Source organism: Condylura cristata, unplaced genomic scaffold (genome assembly GCF_000260355.1).
Source record: "Condylura cristata isolate star-nosed mole 26May11 unplaced genomic scaffold, ConCri1.0 scaffold00024, whole genome shotgun sequence".
Taxonomy (NCBI): Eukaryota; Metazoa; Chordata; class Mammalia; order Eulipotyphla; family Talpidae; genus Condylura; species Condylura cristata.
This window is the reverse complement of record NW_004567125.1, coordinates 21,608,780-21,628,480: the sequence shown is the minus strand read 5'-3', so window position 1 is coordinate 21,628,480 and position 19,701 is coordinate 21,608,780. Positions and strand designations below refer to the sequence as shown.

The window sequence follows — 19,701 nt, the reverse complement described above, 5'->3', positions numbered from 1 at the left end:
ATAGCTAACACTAGGTATAGAAAAACCAAACAGAATAGCTTTGGACATGAAATATGGGAATTATCATATACAGATATTCCTTACAGTATCATGGCCCTATCTCTAATTTCATATAAAAAAATAATAAGATCTCAAATAGGTGTGTAAAGATGGAAGAGTAGATAGAATGAGAAACTGTTACCACAATGTTCTCTAACTCAAGCTGGTTTTCAGATTCTCTTCAACCAGTTATAAACTATTAGCTAAGTGGGAATAGCAGGTGGATGGAAAATTGGGCAGAAAAGTTTTCAATCTACTGTTAATGAACTGGGTGACCTTGCATCATCTCCCACTTCTCTAATTCAAGAAACACTTGTAAACACACAGAAAAATACAAAGTGCTATGTAAATAAACACTTAAGAACTGATTATAAGAAAAACTGCTCTATTTTTAGAATTGTAGGGATCATTAAAAGATTAATTTCATCCACTAATTTTACAGATGAGGAATCAGAAGCCCCCAAAATGACCCAATCTGCCCCAAATCTTATACCCACTTAGTGGCAGAACTGAACAAAACCCCAAAGCTCTTAACTTCTAGTTGTGTGATCTTTCTGAGTTACGGACATGAAGTCCTACAATCTACTCGACTATCCAGAAAGACAACTTCTGAGTCTTGGTAAGTCCCGAATGGTAAATGTATCTCTTGTTCCAAAGGATGAAGAAAAATAACATAATGTACCTTATCACTACAGGCTTAGATGCACATGACTACAGGAAAATGTCTTAACACTAAGTTTGATGTTGGGCACTTCAAATTTGTCATCTTCTACTCAGCCACAAAAGCTAATGTCTTTTGTATTCATTTGAGCTAAGTGATAACATCTTGGACTTTTCAATATTTTTGAAAGCCACAGCTCAGTCCTGAATGCCAGGCTATAAATCCTTAGGCTATGAGTTTTTAAACCAGCATGGTTTTAATGTTACCACAAGATTCACCCTATTAGATTCTCATCATTCAGTTTTAATTAAAGAGGTGGTTATTAGAAACACCGAAAGGGAAAGTTTTAGCGTATCCATAACGTTTAACGTGTTACGTAGCATTCATAACTTTTAACTTGCTAAGTAGCAACCCACTTTATCAAGAGAACTAGAAACAACAGTGCACAATCTCTTGGACTAAAGTGTTTGTCTTTAAAGAGAGCTTCAGAAAGAGATTGTAGCTTATTTTGTTTCCACAAGTACTTACGTTTGGTTTTTTATTTTGTTTTCTTACTATTTCATCCTCTTTTTTTTTTTTTCGTAACTGATTTCCTGCCTTGCCTCACTCAAGAGAAAGAAATAAAACCCCATTGACTTGATGTCAGGGTGTGTTCCATCAAACCTTCTAGACGATCGATTGACAGTTCCCCTGCAGTAATCGCCTAAGAATTAAGCCTACAGAGCCCAACTCCTCCTTAAACTTACTGCAGGTGTCTGAAAAGGTCCAAAGACTACACTGAGTCACATCTTGCTAGACAAGTGCTAGTGTGGAGAAACTTACCAGAAATGCATCACAGAACAAAAAGGGATGTGGGAAATTGACCCAGGAAGAATTGGGATTGAAAATAGGGCTCCGACTAGGAAATAAATTTCAGCCTGAGCAAAGATAACAAATACCCGCCTGGGCAAAGATAAGAAATATCGGCCTCTAAGACGGCCTGTGGTACTTACCGTACACCCGGACCCAGCTCTGTTGCTGACACACGGACTCCAGGAGAATCCGATCCAGCATGCCACCGGCCACGGCACCACTGACTGGGACAACGGCTTCCAGCTCCTCCGGGGGCAGCGGCGAGTCGGACTCCAGTCCCGGGAACATCTCCGGCCAGGACAGTGCCTCCGCGGCTCCTCCGGACGACGGGGAGAGCTCCATGGTGCCCCAGAGGGACAAGGCGGCGGCAGCGGCGGCGGCGGGGGCGCGGCTCCGCGCCTAGCCCGCGGGAAAGGGCGGAGAAGAGCGCAGCAGCGGGGGCAAGGATCGCAGCAGCACCGGGAGCAGACGCCGCTCACCTCCTTCCCGGTCGCCCACTACCAGCTTCTGGGGCGCCGCAGCCCACCTGCAGCCGGCGGGCGGGACCCAGGCCGGGAGGCGGATCCAGCGTGGCCCCGACCAGGGGTAGATCTGGGCTCAGGTGTGGGTCCCTCCCGGGAGGGGACACGAAAGGACCCGGGAGGGGCGACTCGCCCTCCTGCCCCCGCAGAGCTGCCTTTCTTAGCTCCAGTTGGCGTCCCTCGCGGCCAGACCCGGCTTGGGCTGGGGATGGAACCGGGCTGGGCAGGGCTGGGCTGGGGGCGTCGCCGCCTGGGGCCGCCCCCTCTGACCGGCTCCCGCCGCCGCTGCCGCCGCCTCAGGAGCTCTTAGTGTCCGCTCCCTCAGCCTGGAGGGACCGGTGGCCCCGCGTTCTCGCCCGCCAGTGCTCGGCCCCCACCCTAGGAATGAGCCGACCCGCCCCCCTAACTCTCAAGCCACAGCTCCCGCCGCGGCTCCGGCTCCGGCTCCGCCGCGGATCCCACAAGCCCGGCAGCCGCGGCGGTGGCGGCGGCAGGCGGCATCCCAGGGTGATAGGCTGAAGCAATCGAAAGCCGAGAGCCCGGCCGCGTGTGCAATCTGGTAACGAAGCGGAGGAGGAACTGCCACCAAAGGCAGGAAAAATCAGGCACCGAGTAATTCATCTGACCAGCCCCGCCTACTTTGCAAATACCCTCTCCCCAGCGCGCTGCCGAGCTAGCTCCCGGCTCCAGAGCTGCGGCTTGAACTACAGAGCGCGTGGGAGGCGGGGAGGAAAAAGGGTGCGGGAAATTTAAAAAGAAAGGAAAAGGACTTCCCTTTCCCTGCTTCCCACCTTTTCCTTTTATGCATTTATGTATGTATGTATGTACATATTTATTTGAACCAACATTTCTTTTTTACTAGATGAAAAGATTGGAGGAGCTGCTTTATTTTACAGTCACCCTAGGGGAAATGCCTCCTTCCTTCCCGGAGAGAATTGGCAGCGGGTCTGGGATTGTGGGATATGTGTGAGATCCAGGCTCTGCGCCCTGAGCGCGCTGAAGCTGGACTTCTCGTCGTCTTAGAATAGCCTGGCTGAGAAGTGCGGTGTGGATGGATGGACGGGCCTTGCAAGCACAGAAATGCTCAAAAGCCTGGTATTAACCAAACATGTTTCTGGGATGGGTTTGTTTTGGTGGTTTTTTTCTTTTTCTTTTTTTCCCGTTTGATCTTTGCGCAATATGAAGGCTTTTTTCCGCCCTCTAATGATGTCGCCTGAGTTTTATTTTTAGTCTATTTATAGACTGTCTTCCTCCTTGACCTTGGCTTTAACTTTATGCTCGCTAAGACAGGACTCACTCGTTTGGGGCTTAAGAGGCTGTTAGCCAAAAATAATGGCATTTTATAAATTGAAAAGTAACTGCTTTGATAGTGCCTTGCATATGGTTAAGTCTCCAACAATATTGGCAAAAGTATGACGACTTAAAATGGAACAGTTCCACAAGTACATGTTGCTTCTTTTTTTGTTTGTTTAAGATTTATTTATTCATTCATACAGAACTGGGGTACAGGCCAGAGATGCGAAGGGTGAGAGGATTCACCAGGGACAGAGTGGGGAGCAGAACAGGCAGATCCACTACGAAGTACACTGCTGAGGGGAGCAGCGGGTGGTCAGTAGAGGTCGGGTGGTCAGTAGAGGTCCGCCACGCCATGTGGATCTCCTCCTCTGGGGCAGGCAGGAATCAAACTCATGCAGAAGTGGCTTAAGCTTCTTAGTGCAGTGCTTTAACCCCCTGGGCCACCAGGGAGGGCCCTATTTTTTTTTTTTTACACCTTTTGGGGAGCATTTTTTGATGTTTTGTTTTGATAACTATAATTAGTAATTTTTATTGAAGTAGCACTGCTTCATAACATATTATGTTTCAGGTGTGGGTAATTATAAATCAATATCTTTATATACTACCATACAAAGCATGCTACACTGGAAGAATAGTTCTGTCCTCCAGCTTACAGTTGACCCAGTTTACCCACTCAGACCCCTCTTTTCTTTGGGGGGGTTTAATTTAGTGTTTCTCCTCCATTTCTCCCTACTTTACACAAAAAGACTGACCTCCAAGGGTACATTTTTGTGATGCCCTGTTTTGTTGCTTGGCTCTCTCAGGAGCTACACAAACACACTTTGTAATTTTTCCCAAATTTATTTAGAATAATAGTTTTTAGAGATAATCTCATCCAGCTTCTGTTTAACAGGTGAGAAAATTGAAGAACAGTGAAGTTACCTGTACACCAGTACAGATAGTTTTGTACTATCTCACTAATATTGTTTACTTCAACTTTGTTACCTGAAGAAACTTTTGTTATTAAGCTTGTTGGTGTATGGCTCAGTGATGGATTGGACTAATCCCTTCTAATATCTAAAACCATGATTTCTTACTATCTGACTCTATAGTCAGACTTCTATAGTCCACATCCTTGTATTCTGTAGTGCTTGAGTGGACAATGGAAGGTGCTGAAGCCAGAAGATGACAGGGTCAGCAATGAACTGAACTACAATGTTTATTTAGTCTACATTACTATTGAAGTCCTGATAACATAAATCCACAAAAAAAAAAAATGAGCAGCATATATATAGATTTTAGTACCTCTTTATTAGTCAATATATTAAAGAATGTATTTACCCAAGCAATTGCTTTCAAGCAGTATTAGGAGTGGTATATGAAACACTCCCAGAGGTTGTTTTTGCAAACTTTCTCTCTGTGTGAATTCATCAGTTTCAAACAGAAGAAAACCCTGCCATCCCATGCTAATCCTTCTGTCTTCACCCAAACCCTCTAAATCCTTGTCGCTACTCAACCTTTCCATGCTGACCCCAGAATAGCTTCAGTAGGTATCCAGTTAGCTAAAAAAAATAGTGTGGAATTTACCTAATGTTCATAATTTCAAGAGAATACTTTCAAAATCTGAACAGGAATTCAATAAGCTAAACAGAAATACTATTTATAAATTTGCCATTTAGCAAATGAACAAGAATTAAAAGAATTCTCTCAAGCAACCTACCTAGAGTAACATCACTAATATTAAAACCTCACTCTACTAATTTTTAAATTCATTAATGGGCCTATAACCCTTGAGGATTTGGGGGAGGGAGGCAGTAATGTTCTTATTACAGTTGTGGAGCCAAAAGTGGTGGCTATAAATTGTTATCTTTGGTGAAAACATAACAAAAAAAGTGACAAAACAATTTGTTTTGCTGAGAGGCAGTTGACCCTGCTTGGATTTATAGCAGGGGTATCTCCCTGGTATAATTCCAGATCTTAATGTGAAGATAAATCCTTGACTGATAAAGTCTTTGTTTACAGTGCAGTTTGCAAACAGACCTTTGTATGTGAACTCCAATAAGGCTAAAGTTTCATTTCGCTGGCTGCCCTCTCCCCTACTCAAGAGAGACACTTAACTCTCAAAGGTGATGTGCATATTTAGTGTCCTTCGAACATATAACTCCAAAGAATCTAATCCAGATCCAGGATGAGTAACAACTAAACTCTGGGGAACAGTGAAAGGGAAAAGGCAGCAAGTTCTCCCAAATAATAGTCTGAAAAACAAAGCAATCTCACGTTTCCAAAGAAAAAAGAGAGACCTTAAGATTCTGATTACACATTTCCAATATTAAGGAGAAATAAAGATTTGGAATCTTGCTTGCCATAATCAGAGGGTAATATATTTGCCTAATTTCTTCCCTATTCACAAGACAGATGCATAAATACACATATGCATACTCACACTCATGAAAGGTTCTCTGTTCACAAAGGTTGTAACTATTTTCATATAGGCTAGCTGGACACCACCTGAAAGCCATTAATCCCCCAAACAGTAATGCAACTTTTAAATGGTGGTTCCCCAGTTGTCTCTTTCAATATTCCCTCTCCTCTTGAACACAGCAGTACAGCTCTGTCCTGATTATATTCTATAACACTGACTGTGCCCATTTCATCATAAGAATTTGCCACTTGCTTGGCACTTCCTTTGCCAAGGAAGGCTTGTCTTCCTTCTTCCTTATTCTCCAATTTATTGGTGATCTATTTATTTCCATTTCAACTCTCACCTGGATAAAGTTGGCTTTGAGATGCCCATCCACAGCCCATCCACAGTGCTGATGTCAGGTCAGGAGTCTAAATGCCAAATGACACCACCATAGGTGTTCTTCATGTCCTTCAGACTCAGTGCAGTTCAAAGGAACCCATGTTCCTGTCCCTCCTCTCCAAATAACTTTCCCTTTCTGAATTTCTTTTTTATATTGGTTGAAGTGGATGTTTCTATCACACGTTTATAGATGATCTGTATGCCTTCTCCTCCACCCCTGCTTGCATAAATGCAAATCCTATTTGCATTCCCACTGACACAATCCTAGCTCAGATCTGGTTTGCTTTCACCAGGATTATTGCATTAGATTTTTAGCTGTCCTCCTTCCCCCGAGGCCTTTCCACCTCCAGTTCATCCTACACTCTGCTGTAGGTGAATTATCCTAAAGCACAGTTCAGAGGAGGTCATATCCATGCTCAAAACACATACACATGCACATAAACACACACAAAACAACTCCCTGCTCCCTACTAAGTTAAAACACTTACTCTACAGAGATTAAAAGAACCTCACAAATATGGTTTTACCAGTCTCACTTCCCATGCTCAGCCAACCCCAAATGACTCTCTTCCCCAATACAGCCAAGGCTTTGTTGCCCTGGTTCTGCTTATTTCTTTTATCAAGTATGTTCTTTCTTCCATCTCTATCTGCTGAAAACCACCATCATTTAAGCCCCTGTTTGGTTTGATTGCTTTAAAGCTGTAAAAGATACTTTAAAAAATAGTTTAATAAACCTAGACATGCAATCCATTTTCTCTCTTATTCCTCCCTCATTTTAAAAATAAACATGCTCAAACCTGGGAAAATGACATGGCTTGTCCAATATCACAGGATTAGTGACAGATGAAGGATTAGAATTCAGAGCTCCTGAATGGCAACTCATCAGCAGATTGTTTCCTTCCTGCCCTTTTCTGTCCTTCTCAAATTAATGCTTTTCATCATGATAAAGGTTTCTTTAGTAATTTTATCCTTTTATATATATTATTTAAGTTTAAAGCATTTGTGCTACATTCCTGGCCCCACATACAATTTTAGCAAAATTATACTTCAAAAAAAAATAAATAAAAAACAAAACCAAAGGACCAAACAGAGACATCAGAGAAACATCTGGTCTGATTCATCAGGGTAGCAGCAACATTTCTATTTATACATGAGCACAGCCCTATCTTTGTAGCTCTCAGCTGTTCCTCATTGCTCAGTATGCTCCCCTTTTCAACCTTGTCTGTCCCTTATCAAGGGAGCATCCTGCATCCTGAGTCTTAAGCAGAATCTAATGGAATAAAAAAAAAAAAAAACCTATTCTGTAGAAAGGGTCTACTGTATTTAAATGAAACTATTTCTCTATTTTCTGTTTCTTTGTTCAAGAACATAGGACAGCAAGCCTCAAGTGGTTGGGTGGCTGCCATTCATTCCACTGCATTCTGAGTAGAAAGAAGTTGGATGAAAAGCAGAGCTGTGACAAGAATCAAGTTTGGAAGCAGGTCAGGTAGAAAGAAAGTGAATATTCTAACAGGAAAACTCAGGTTGCTAGAGAGAACTTAAGGAGCACTGAGTCTCCTTACAGCAATGTTTGGTAGTGATTAGATATTAGAACGTGTTTGATATTAGGCATTCACTGTCCCCAAGAAAGATGTAGAAATCTTTTGGTTTGTGAATGCTGCTTGACACCTGGCTTATGTCCCCTAAGAGAAAGTCATTGCTTGCACCAAGCAAAGACATCTTGTTTGGGAAAGCAGGAAAACAAACCAGACACACCCAGACCTCCACCAGTTATTTCTTCCTGGTAAGAGCACCTCCAAAATAATGACCTCACCTCAGCATTCAACTGTAGGAATGCAAAAAGAATAAAAACACTCAGATGGAACCACAAAGGGCACCTGACATCAGTGCCTAATTAAAATCTTTAGAGACTCTAAACCCTGAAAATGACAGGGTGCCCCACCTTAACCATTTTTTTTTATATAGTAATGATCACTTCAGAACTTGTTTTAGAAAGAACAGATATCAGACTCTTAAAATTTTGTATGTGTTTTTATGTGCTCCTGCTTTTGCCTTTACCTAAACACCATATCTTTGGAGTCATTCAGCTCTGCCTGGGGTACATTGCCCCAACCATCTATTAACCAACATAATCTATGAAAAGAATAATCTTTAGTAAATTAATTTCTTCCTTTTTTCTAGAAAATATAGAAACACCAAGTTACTTCACCCTAGCCAATGAAAAATCATCATTTTTTTTTAGTTTTTGGATTCTACTTAGTCCTCAAAACATGCAAGAAAAAAATCAAAGCTAAATGGTTCTAAAGGACAGACTTTTCAAATGATGCTGTTGTTTTCATATATATCCTGAGAGTAATATTATCGTAATCAGTCAACATACAGAGGCTACTGGCCTATTTTCATTTTGCCTTTGGTATCATAAAGGTATCAACATATCAGTTATAACTGGAATTATTTACAACTCTTGTGTATAAAGAGAAAAACAATCTAAAATATACACATAGTAAGCTGTCATTTAAATATGCTTGAAGATGACCACAGCGGCTCATGAATATCTCACTGTTACTGGTCAGGCTTGCTAATATTGAAATGAAGAAGTTTGGAAATTTTTGGTCATTTTTCAGAGTGGTCTATAATGAAACATCTTTAACAGGACAACTAAGGAAGCACTAGAAGTTTAGAAACTACTGTCACAAAGTAGGATATTGAAATTTAAGATTGCTGAGGGGTAATGTCTCAGTGATGACAAGATAAAGAATGTGATCCTAGGAAATAGCTAACTAGAGTGGAAAAGATAGTTACTAGGATTAAAGTGATAAAGAAATTAGGAAGCTAAGTTATTGAATGAATTATTGATACCAACTCTAGAATGGTGGCAGAAGGTAGGCAGTGGAAGATGACGATAAGTCTCATAGTTTTAAAGAAATGAAGGGAAGTGATGAGGAGGTTGGTTACTAGCAGAAGAAGGTAGAGTTCATCCTTAAGAGAAGGGTGAGTTTTTTACATGAGTTAAAGAGAGGTGAAATGGAGGTAGCAATGGGACATATATCAGTGAAATGTCAACCTCTGGACCCCAAATCCTTCTACAGCAGCATAACAAAACAAAAAGTATGAGAGAATGAACAGCCTCAACCAGAGGAATTTTCAGGACTCATCCTAACCTGATGCAACTCCTCAGTTTTAGGCAGTAATGTCAGAATGCACTAATGCACTTACAAGAAGAAATACTTAACAGAATAATGATTCCAGTTGGAAAGGATGGTTAAGGGGTTTGTAATGAAGGGCAAAATAGGTGATAAAAAAGGTGCTCTTAGTGTTAAGCTAAAGAAGTAAAAAAAAATACTAGACCATTAAGAGAATGAAGGTAAAAGAAAAGATAGATTCCAAGAAGAATTTCCTTTTGTAATCACAGGATTACAGGAATGAGACAGAAATAGGTTTCAAATAGCCATTGGTGCACAATTTTTGGTATCCCCATTGTATTAAGATTTTGTTAAAATACAGAGATATGGACTGGTCTGCCTCAGAAGTTTTGGAGAAGCCATGTTTCTGTGTTTGGAGTGGCAGCAACAACCCTGATTAGAACAAGGACTCACTCTAAGTTTGTGATTCAGGAAAAAGAAAAAAAAGCCATTTATCCATTTACTGAGACCTCAAATCTGCCTATCTTTTTATATTTTAATCTTAGATTCTTGGATGCTCTTTAGTTTCTTGCCTTTCTTGGAATTAATGGTTGCTCACATGAAATAATCTCACACCAGTGTCTCCCATCCCCTGCATTCTGCCCTGCTGCATAAACTCTGGATAAATCCCACAGTGCTCATTGGCCTGTTCCTCCTTCTCAAACAGCAGAAGACTAGGGAAGATCACATAACCTAGGGTCTTTTGCTGCTATAGCCTCAACCTCAACAGGGTCTTCAGTGATTACTCATGCCATAACTTGTATTTGATCAATTAACTCCCTGCTTTGCCTCCAGCAAATATGCCCAATGGTTGTCTTTCTCCTCAAGATCTAGTCAACTCTCAGTTCTTATTCAACAAAAATTTCTGCCTCCTATTTCAAAGAAAAATTGAAGACATCAAGCAAGATCTCCTTCAACATCCCTACCACTCCACCATCCACAGGATGAGGGGCTCTCTTTTTCAAAACCAAACTCTTCCATCTCTTTCAGGGCTTAAGAAATTATTTTCTCTCTTTGCTTCCTTTCAACATTGGCTCCTTCCCTCAACTTATGTGTTCATCTGTTCCATCTCATCAAAAATCCCCCAAGTAATATTTCTGATTCTGTTAAGGGAAAGGATGTCCTAAATGAACTCTGCAGTGTTTTGTGGACTTCACCCGCTACTCCAGCTTTCTGGATTCCGCCCTCTACTCCCAGCAGTACCAAGGAGAGAACTGTGAGGACCCACCGGTAGAGCTAAGCAGGCATTCTGAGACTTTGGGGGATAAATAGGGAGCCATTTTTCCAAAGGCCCTCTCACACTTGGGCAACAGCTCTCAGGACCGTGTGACTGGGGGCTATCAGTTTGTTAACAGAGCTCCAAGTCAGCCGAGCAGGTAAGATATTCTAGTTACCTTATATCTCTCTCTCTTTCCCTGGGTTGTTCCTTTTCCTTTCCCCTTTTGTAAGTAAACCCATTATTGACCCTTTTATGTATGCCTGTAGTACAATTAAATTTTAAGTGTGAGGGTGAGGACCCAAAGACAGGCAGCCCAGTTCACACTGGAGTGCCCTGTCACAATTCTACAACTTTCTTTAAAACACATCCAATAAAGATGGGTTAATGGATGGATAGGTAGTGATAAATGAAATAGAGCAAAATTCTTTTTGTAGAAGATTCTAGATGGTAAGTACGTGGGTGTTCACTGACAACTCTTTCAATTTTTTCATGTGTTTGAAAATTGCTATAATAAAAATGTAGTGGACAGAGATCCCAATTAAGCATCTTCCTCAAATTACCATCTAATCTGCTCCCTTTTGTCAATCTGAACTCTTGAAAGAGTAGACTATTCCCACTGTCTTCACTATTTCCTTACCTCCCAGTCACAATTCTTTTCTTCAGATATTTAAAAAGTGGTAAAATATAAACATAATTGAAGTCTTCTTTATACTCCATACAATTCCTTTCCCATACTAAGATATATGGAAAATGGAGCAGCAGGAGAGACAGGAGAGGTCTGCTGCGTCATGTGTGCCATGTGGCAGCCAGGGATCAAACTCTTGCTGTAGTGTCTGCAGATCACTTCATAGTGCTGTGCTTTATCTCTTGAGCCACCAAGGAGGCCCCCTAGTCTTTGACCATTGTTTTTGGTATCTTTTCTCACACCAAATTTTAATTAAATTTTTTTTGTTTGTTTATAGTTTATCATGCCTTTAAAAGCACACCTACGCTGAATCTATTCTCCTCTGTTATCTTCTGGAAGCTTTATTATTGTGACTTTGACATTGAAGTCCTTAACCTAGCTGAAAATTACCAATAAGTACAGTGGGAAGAATTTTATTTTTCCCCTAGGGCTAGATAATTGGCCCTGTACCACTTATTGAATAGCCCAGTTTTCTCCAATTGCTTTGTGCTTTCAATTCTATCACAGCCCAAGTGTGTGTGTGTGTGTGTGTGTGTGTAGTTCTATGTCTTGTTCCATTAGTCCATCATCTACTTAAACAATATTACTACAGTATGTTAATTTCTCCCCTTCTTATTTTTCTTTTTCAAAATCGTCTTGTTTTTTTTTTTTTTTTTTTGGCCCTGAAGATTTCCATGTGCATTTTAGAATCATTTGGTCAAACTTCACAAAGCACTCTGATTGGGATCTGCCTGCCTATAATATTTTAAGTAATACATTAAGGATAATGAATTCTTTATAATACTGGTAAGAATAAGGTATACTTCTTTACCAATAATGTTTTGATGTCTAAGAAAGTTGTTTTCTTTCTTAGCCATTTCATTCGTAGACATTTTTTGTGGGTAGCCTTATTCCTGAGTACATTCTAGATTTTGTTGTGACAATTTAGGTGTTATTGTTTTTCTAATTGTGGATGCATAGAAAAATAATGACTTTGAGCGTTGATTTTTGTGCCCATCAATCTTGAAGAATTGTCTTATAAGTATTTATTATATATTAAAAGTTTGTCTTGACACAATGAGATACCGTCTTACACCAGTGAGAACAGCACATCTTAAAACAACTAGCAACAACAAATGTCAGAGAAAAAAGGAACTCTCCTGCACTGCTGGTGGGAATGCAAACTAGTACAACCACTATGGAAAACTGTTTGGAGGTTTCTCAAACTGCTAAAAATGGAGCTTCCATATGACCCAGCAATCCCCCTCTTAGGTATCTACCCAAAAGACACAAAACCATTGATTAAGAAAGACCCCTATGTTTATCGCTGCTTTATCTGTAATAGGAAAGACATGGAATCAACTGAAATGCCCAAAAGTAGATGACTGGATTAAAAAGATGTGGTACCTATACATAATGGAATATTACTCAACAATCAAAAAGATAAACAGATGCCTTTTGCAGCAACATAGATGGAACTAGAAAGGATCATGCTTAGTGAAATAAGCCAGAAACAACAGGAAAAATACCAGATGGTTTCACTCATAGCAGGGGTATAAAGGACCAGGGGGTGGAGAAATAATGAACAGCTATATACCAGAGACATTTTACGGGGGTGGAATGGGGAATGGGATAAAAAACAAGAGGTGGGGTGGAGATACACTGGACTATGGTGATGGTACACAGGTGATTTGGTGATGGGAAGCCCACGGGGATTACAACTGAGATGGGAAAAGGCACAAAATGATGTAAAAATAAACCATTATATTATTAAAAAATCATTTTAAAAATTTGTCTTGAATGTCCTGTGTAGATAATTATATTATTTTCATATAGTGATTATTTTGTTTCTTCCTTTCCAATCCCTATTTTTTCCTTGTCTTACTACCTTGGTTAAGATTCCCAGACAATGTGCAATGAATACAATAGCAAAGCTTTATTCCTGACTTTAAAGGAATGTTTCCATTATTTCACCATTAAGTATGATATTTGCTACAGCCTTTTGACATTTTCTCTAAGAAGAATATTTCAAAACCATGAAGTACATGCTAAGTTTTATTCACTGTCTCTGTGTATATATTGATGGGATCACTTAGTTTTCCACCTAAATTGGGTAAGACAGTGAATTATTTTAATAGCGTTCCAAAAATAAAGTATTATTCCATTTGTGGGATTAAATCTTGGCTATATTGTGTTTTTAAAAAATTATAAATATATTGGGCCCTCCCTGGTGGCGCAGCGGGTTAAAGCACTGCACTGAGAAGCTGAAGCCACTTCCGCATGAGTTTGATTCCTGCCTGCCCGGGTGGTGACCACATGGTGTGGCAGACCTCTCCTGACCCGCCCGCTGCTCCCTTCAGCAGTGTACTTCGTCGATCTGCCTGTTCTGCTCCCCACTCTATCTCTGGTGAAGCCTCTCACCGCCCCAAGTCTCTGGCCTGTACCCCAGCTCTGTATGCATAAATAAATAACTCTTTAAAAAAATTATAAATATATTACTTAGTTTTTATGTACCTAGTTATATGTGAGACAAGCCAATAATTTTCATTTCTAGTCCTGCCCTTGTCTAGTTGGAATAACCTTCCAGGATAGTCAATGGTATTGCCTCTCTACTTGCTCTTCAGCTCCCTTTTCCACTCTGTGACTTCAACTCTCAGGATAATATATAAAATGGATATATTTAAAATATTTCCCTTGACCCCTGTATTGTAATGTCTCTACTGTACACAACACAATCCATCACTTTCTTCTTAAAATTTACTCCTTATGTTGATGACTACATTGTGTTCATTTTCTCATATATCTCTGAACATTTCTCCTCTAATTTTTTCCTGGAAGCTTCCTTGACCATCACTCACCCTACTCTATCTATGTTCCCTAAGTGATCTGATGTGCCTAAAATGTTACCACCCAGACTTGAATGCCAAGGTTGTACCTTCATCTCAGATCTCTCCATTCAGTTCTAACTCATTATAGCTCATTCTGACTGTGCCAAAAAGCACCTGGGACTGCATAGGTTTAAAATGGAACTCTTCATTTTCTACATTAAACTAGTTTCTCTTCCTGTAGATGCAATCATAGCTCATGACCCCATTATCCATATTTGTCATCCAAGAGAGAATTCTTTGATAATATCTCTCCTTTATTTCTCAACCCAACCAATTATCATGCCTTCACAACTTAACTTCCTAAACAATACTTGATTGTGCCACTGCTTCATATTTACTCTCCATGACTTAATAAAGAATCTCTTCTGCTTTTGCTAGGCTAGCTGAGAACAACAATTTGTCCACAAACCCCCTTTGTTTATTGTCTACCTCAAATATAGGTGCAACCACAGGTTCTCTTTACAGTCATTGAAGTAATTTAAAGGGTTAAAAAAAAGACAACACTTGTAGACAAATATAGATCTGAGGGTTAAAGTAGGGGAGGGGGCGGAAAATAGATCTAAACAGGGGTGGGAAGAGCACAAGGGATCATGGTCATTGTTCACAGGTGATGTAATCATGGGCTATTTACTGGGGTTACACCTAAGGGGAGAAATCAAATGCTGTATAAAAATAAAATATAACGTAAGAGAATTTTTAAATTAACAACAAAAAATTTTTTTTTAAATCTCTACTGTTGCCATGTTACTTTTCTACCTGATGATCATGTAGTATTTCTCCATGGTAGTTAGGATAGTCTACATATTTTAACATGCCATTAAAAGCCCACCATTATCTTGCTCTAAACTTTTCCTGTAGCTTCATTTACATCTTATCACCAGTAACTTAAAATGACAAGCAGATTTGTAGTTACACAGTCAGGTTTTTTCTTTTCTTTTTTTCTTTTTTTTAAAATAATGCCTGTGCTTTTGCCTATGCTGTCCCTTCTAATAAATGGTGGCTGCTGTCACTCACCTCTCCTTCCTCTAACCCAAATCTAAATTCCTTTTCCATCTCTATCGGACTAATTCTTCCCTTCCTTTTTTTCCCCTTTCAAGTCTATTTATTCAGCCCTGCTCTTAGATCTTTGAAGTGTAGCCAACTTACTCTGAGGTGGCCATGACTGTGTTCACACTGTCCTCAAGTTCAAGACTTTGCCTTTTCCTCATTTAGCCACTATCTTTTCCAACTCTGTAGTTACACCCCTCTTGGTCTGGCCACACATGGCAGCCCCCATCTCCAAATTCCTTATTCTTTAGGGCTATGACTTGGGGTTCCTCAGACCTGGACCAAGTATCACGGTCCAAGACTGTACAGACATTTGGCAAAATGGGGAGAGTCTCCACAGAGAAGGGCATTGAACATAAGGGCAGTTGATGGAGGACGTTTTAGAGTCTTCACTAGAGCCTACCTGCAATGGAGAAATCTCTGTCCATTGTGGCTATGCCACCTTCCCCAGACTTTCCTTCTGGAGAACCATAAAGAATAATACCATATGCAATGAAGGAGATAAAGTTCCTCCCCTCTATCTGTTGGGTCAGAAGAAGCTAGACCTCCCCAAGAAGGTGGAGTTTGTAGTGAGTCCTTGAGTGGTTTCTCCCTATGGCCCTATGTGTCTCACAGTCCCTCAGTCATCCTTCCCTTCCTTCCCTTTCCTCTCTCTCTCTCTCTCTCACATACACACACACTCCTTCTTTCCTATAACGGCAGATCAGACATTTATAGATGAGAACATTGAAGCCACAGAAATGGAATAACTTGCTTATTAGTGGTAGAGACAAGTTTTTGATTCCCAGACAAATGAAGACCCAAGAATATGTGTCACATCTGTAAAAAAAAAAAAAAAAAAAGAATTTTTTTGCTTCCTGATAGTCATACGCATTGTTATGTGAAATCTTTCCCAATTTGGCTCTTCATCACTACAGTTTGAGGAAATACTCAGAAAACCCAAAAGAAAAGGGAGAAAAAGCCTCTGCAGATCCTTTAAGATGGAGTTAATCTGTCAGTTTATTCAAAAAGCTATTCCTAACCCTGACCCCTCCCACAGTCTTCACTGAATGCCTCTCTGCAATGAGATCATAAAATGTCATGATTATTCTTATATTTTGCACTTCCTATACCATAGTATAATTATTTGTTTACGTATCCCCATTGGGCTTTGGACTCATCAAGAGAAGCAATTGGGTTTTATTCACATTTATAGCTCAAGAAGCTGGCAAAGTATCTGGCACAAAAATATTTGTTGAGTAAAGTGAATAAATGATTTAGTTGAATTGAATATGCTCTATGCAGGAAATTCTGGTTTCTGTTGATATTATTGCTTAAAATTTGGGTTTCACTAGCCTTCACACAGACTTCCTGAATTTAATTTTATTTATTTATGCTCTGGCTAATCAATGATAACAATATAAAACAAAACAAAAAACCAGTGAAATACCAGTATGATTTATGGGATCACAGAGATAAATAGAAACAAATAAAGAAGTATAGATATTCAAAAGAGTCTGCTGGTTAGAACACATACTACCTACCATCTCTAACTGGGTTTCCACTCACATGGTGAGGAGCGATTAATATTTACCACTAAGATCGGCTCCTGGATTATATGTGAAGCAAGCTATCCCATGTCTTATGGGAAATCCAGGGCTCTCTTCAAATGCACTACAGCTTTTCCGGGCTCCCCATTTTGTTGGTAACCTCAAGGTTTGATTTCTGGCTTCCGTTGAATTTCCATTCTTTACTCTGTATCTTGCAGCTGTTCCTTTATCTTCATTTGGCACTCACCCAAGTGGGGGTTACTGGCCCCTCCTCCTAGATTTCCCACCCTAAATTCACGAGAGGCAGCTGTGTATAGCAGACTTCCTGGAGATAGAAGCTAATGATTGCCATACAGGGGAGCTGCATGGCCCATGTGGAGCCACTTCAGCAGCCAGTCTCAATCTGAAAACTGTATTTCCTCATTCTGTTTTCACCAATTCATAGTTCAGCTTCCTGTCTTTTTCTTCAACCTTCTCCTACTCGCTCTCCTTATGTCTTCTTCTCTATCCTATCCATAGTTCCCAATTTCTCATGTAGAATGACTTTGTGATTTTTTATTGTTGTTGTTTTCCATATAGAGCCTGTACTTCTACTCCCTAGGCATCTCAGGATACTTTTATTCTAAACAAAGGCAAGTCTTTACCCAAAAAGAAATCCTGTGTCAGTTTGCATATAACTTTTAGTGTATGTATGTTTATGTATCGGGTAAATAAAAACTTCAATATTGTTTATTTTAATCTATGTGATTAAAACAAACATTTAAATGTTAAATATTATTGAACATTATAAATATTATTAAATATTAAACATTTTATAAAATCATCTGAAAAATAACATCTTTCGTTATTGCTAATATTGGTGCCTGAACCAACACATTTGTTTGCCATGCTGGTGTTCAGGTTGAATTAAACCAAGAAGTCTTATGGTGACAAATTGTTACAGGGCTTGCTGTATAAAATGGGTTGCTCAACTGTGGATCCTCACTGGCACTTAAAAGGGACTTATCATAAGATTCAACTGCAGGCATACACAAAAAGGTTAATAAAGGGTTTATTTATAAAAGATGGTAGGTAGCTCAAATAGAAGGAATGTTTCCTTGTGGTCATTAATATGACTATTTTAAGGTTTAAGGAAGTTCCATGAAGAAAATCAGCATGGTAAGTCAGGGAAGTGGAGAAATGAATAACTCAGGCAGAAAGAGAGGGAGATAAATTGGTGAATGCATCCTACCAGTTTCGCTGAGCTAAAACCCCAATAGCATGCCAAGAACCAACAAAAGACCAAGAGGTAACCCTAAGGCCAACATGTCTGGTTATATACCAAACCTAGCTGCTTAACTTTACCCCCAATTCCCAGCAATCCTCCCTTTGGTGATGATGACATTATGGAATTTGTAGTACTTGGTGTATTGGATCTCTTTGGTCTGGAATGAGGGGGTGTTTGTAGAGTTCCTTCAGGGCATCCTTTTTTCCAACAGCATGTCTGAATTAAAACTTAAAATAGTCTTGATTAATGACTACAAGTAAACCTTCCTTATATTTGAGACATGTAGATAGTCAGTCTGAATGAGATATTTCTAAACAACAGCAGATATCTACATCTTCTAAACTTCTGGACTCCCAAATGAATTTTCTCTTTATGATAGATTTGCATTCATTCTCAACAGCAAATATTTGCCAAGCATCTACTTTAATGAGTCAGGCAGGCACTGTGGTAAGTCCTGGAGACTGAGAGGGAAAAAAAAAGAATCACGCGTCTCTCCACTCTTGGAGCTTATGTTCTAGTAGGGAACACGGGCAACAGTCAAGAAATTGATATTTATATACCGTGGGAGGCTCTATAAAGAAAATCAGTATGGTGAATTGGTAGAAAACAAGTGGGAGGAGACAGAGGTACTCTTGAATGGGCCGTTTGGGAAGTCCTCTTTGACTTTGACCTGATACCTGAAACCTAAGTGTATGTGAAGGATACAGTCATGCAAATAATAATCCAAAAGGAGAGGCCCATGAAGATGCTAATGTAGTGGTCTTGGAAAGAGATATTGGTAGTTGTACACTAGAGCTGTGGCAGTAGAGAAAAAAAAGAAGGACATGTAGTCCAGATATGTTCTGGAGGTAGATTTATACTAGTATTTGCTGGTAGAGTCTATATCTTTATATCTATCTATATCTTTTCCAATTATCTATATTTATCTGTCTGTCTATATACCTGTCCATCCATCCATGTACTTGTGAATCAGGGGTAGTGTCTGTGTTTCTGCCTTGATAGCTATACAGTTCATTTTACACTAAAATAGAGAAGACTTGATGAAGAAAAGGTTTGAGTCAGGAAATCTGATGTTCCATTGTGGGCCTATACATTGCAGATACTTTTTGGATATTTAAATGGAAATATTGGCTATATAAATCTGGAGTTCTGGGAAAGGCCAGGTTGGAAATATGTATTTGGAATAATCAGCATGCAAATGTTATTTGAAGTCACAGAATTGAATGAACTCTCCTAGAGAGGCTTCTTAGAGGAAAGGCACTGGAGCATTTGGAGGTCTGGTAGAGGAACAGGAGAGAAAAAAGGACTGAGAAGCAGAAGCCAGTAAGGCAGAACAAAGCCAAGAGAGTTTGACACCTTGAAAGTTGAGGACAAGGTAGAACATAAGGCAGCCATGAAATCATGTCTACTGTATGTAGCCCTATCCAGGACTGCTGAATCTGTAACCTTCCTTTATCTGAAGATATAAATCAGGAAAGGATTCAAGCATTAACCTAATTAGTGTCTGAAAAGGTAGCAGTTCAGGGCATTTATACCTGTTATGGTTCTTCCAAGCTTGTGGTTGAATACAAAGTAGCAGACGGTGAACAGGCAACTCCAGGCTGCCTTAACGTTGGCATAAATTTGTTGGCTGATTCCTAGTAGATAGGTCCAAAAGAGCTTTGTGATGAGAACAAAGTGTAAAGTCGTGGTTATAAAATTAGCACAGGAGTTTCACAATTTCCATGGTAAAAGCAGGATCATCTTTGCTAATC

At 39.9% G+C, this 19,701-nt stretch overlaps 1 protein-coding gene across 6 annotated transcripts in view; it reads right to left on the bottom strand.

Moving 5' to 3' along the window:
* Positions 1 to 2,286, bottom strand: part of RASAL2 (RAS protein activator like 2) — a 307,801-nt gene extending 305,515 nt beyond the window's left edge. For all 6 annotated transcript variants that reach the window (XM_012729032.1, XM_012729034.1, XM_012729033.1 and 3 more), the window contains exon 1: positions 1,693 to 2,286. In XM_012729032.1, the coding sequence (XP_012584486.1) occupies positions 1,693 to 1,894 (202 nt within the window). In that variant the 5' untranslated portion in view covers positions 1,895 to 2,286. The remainder of the gene's footprint in view (positions 1 to 1,692) is intronic.
* Between the last annotated feature and the right edge of the window lie 17,415 nt (positions 2,287 to 19,701).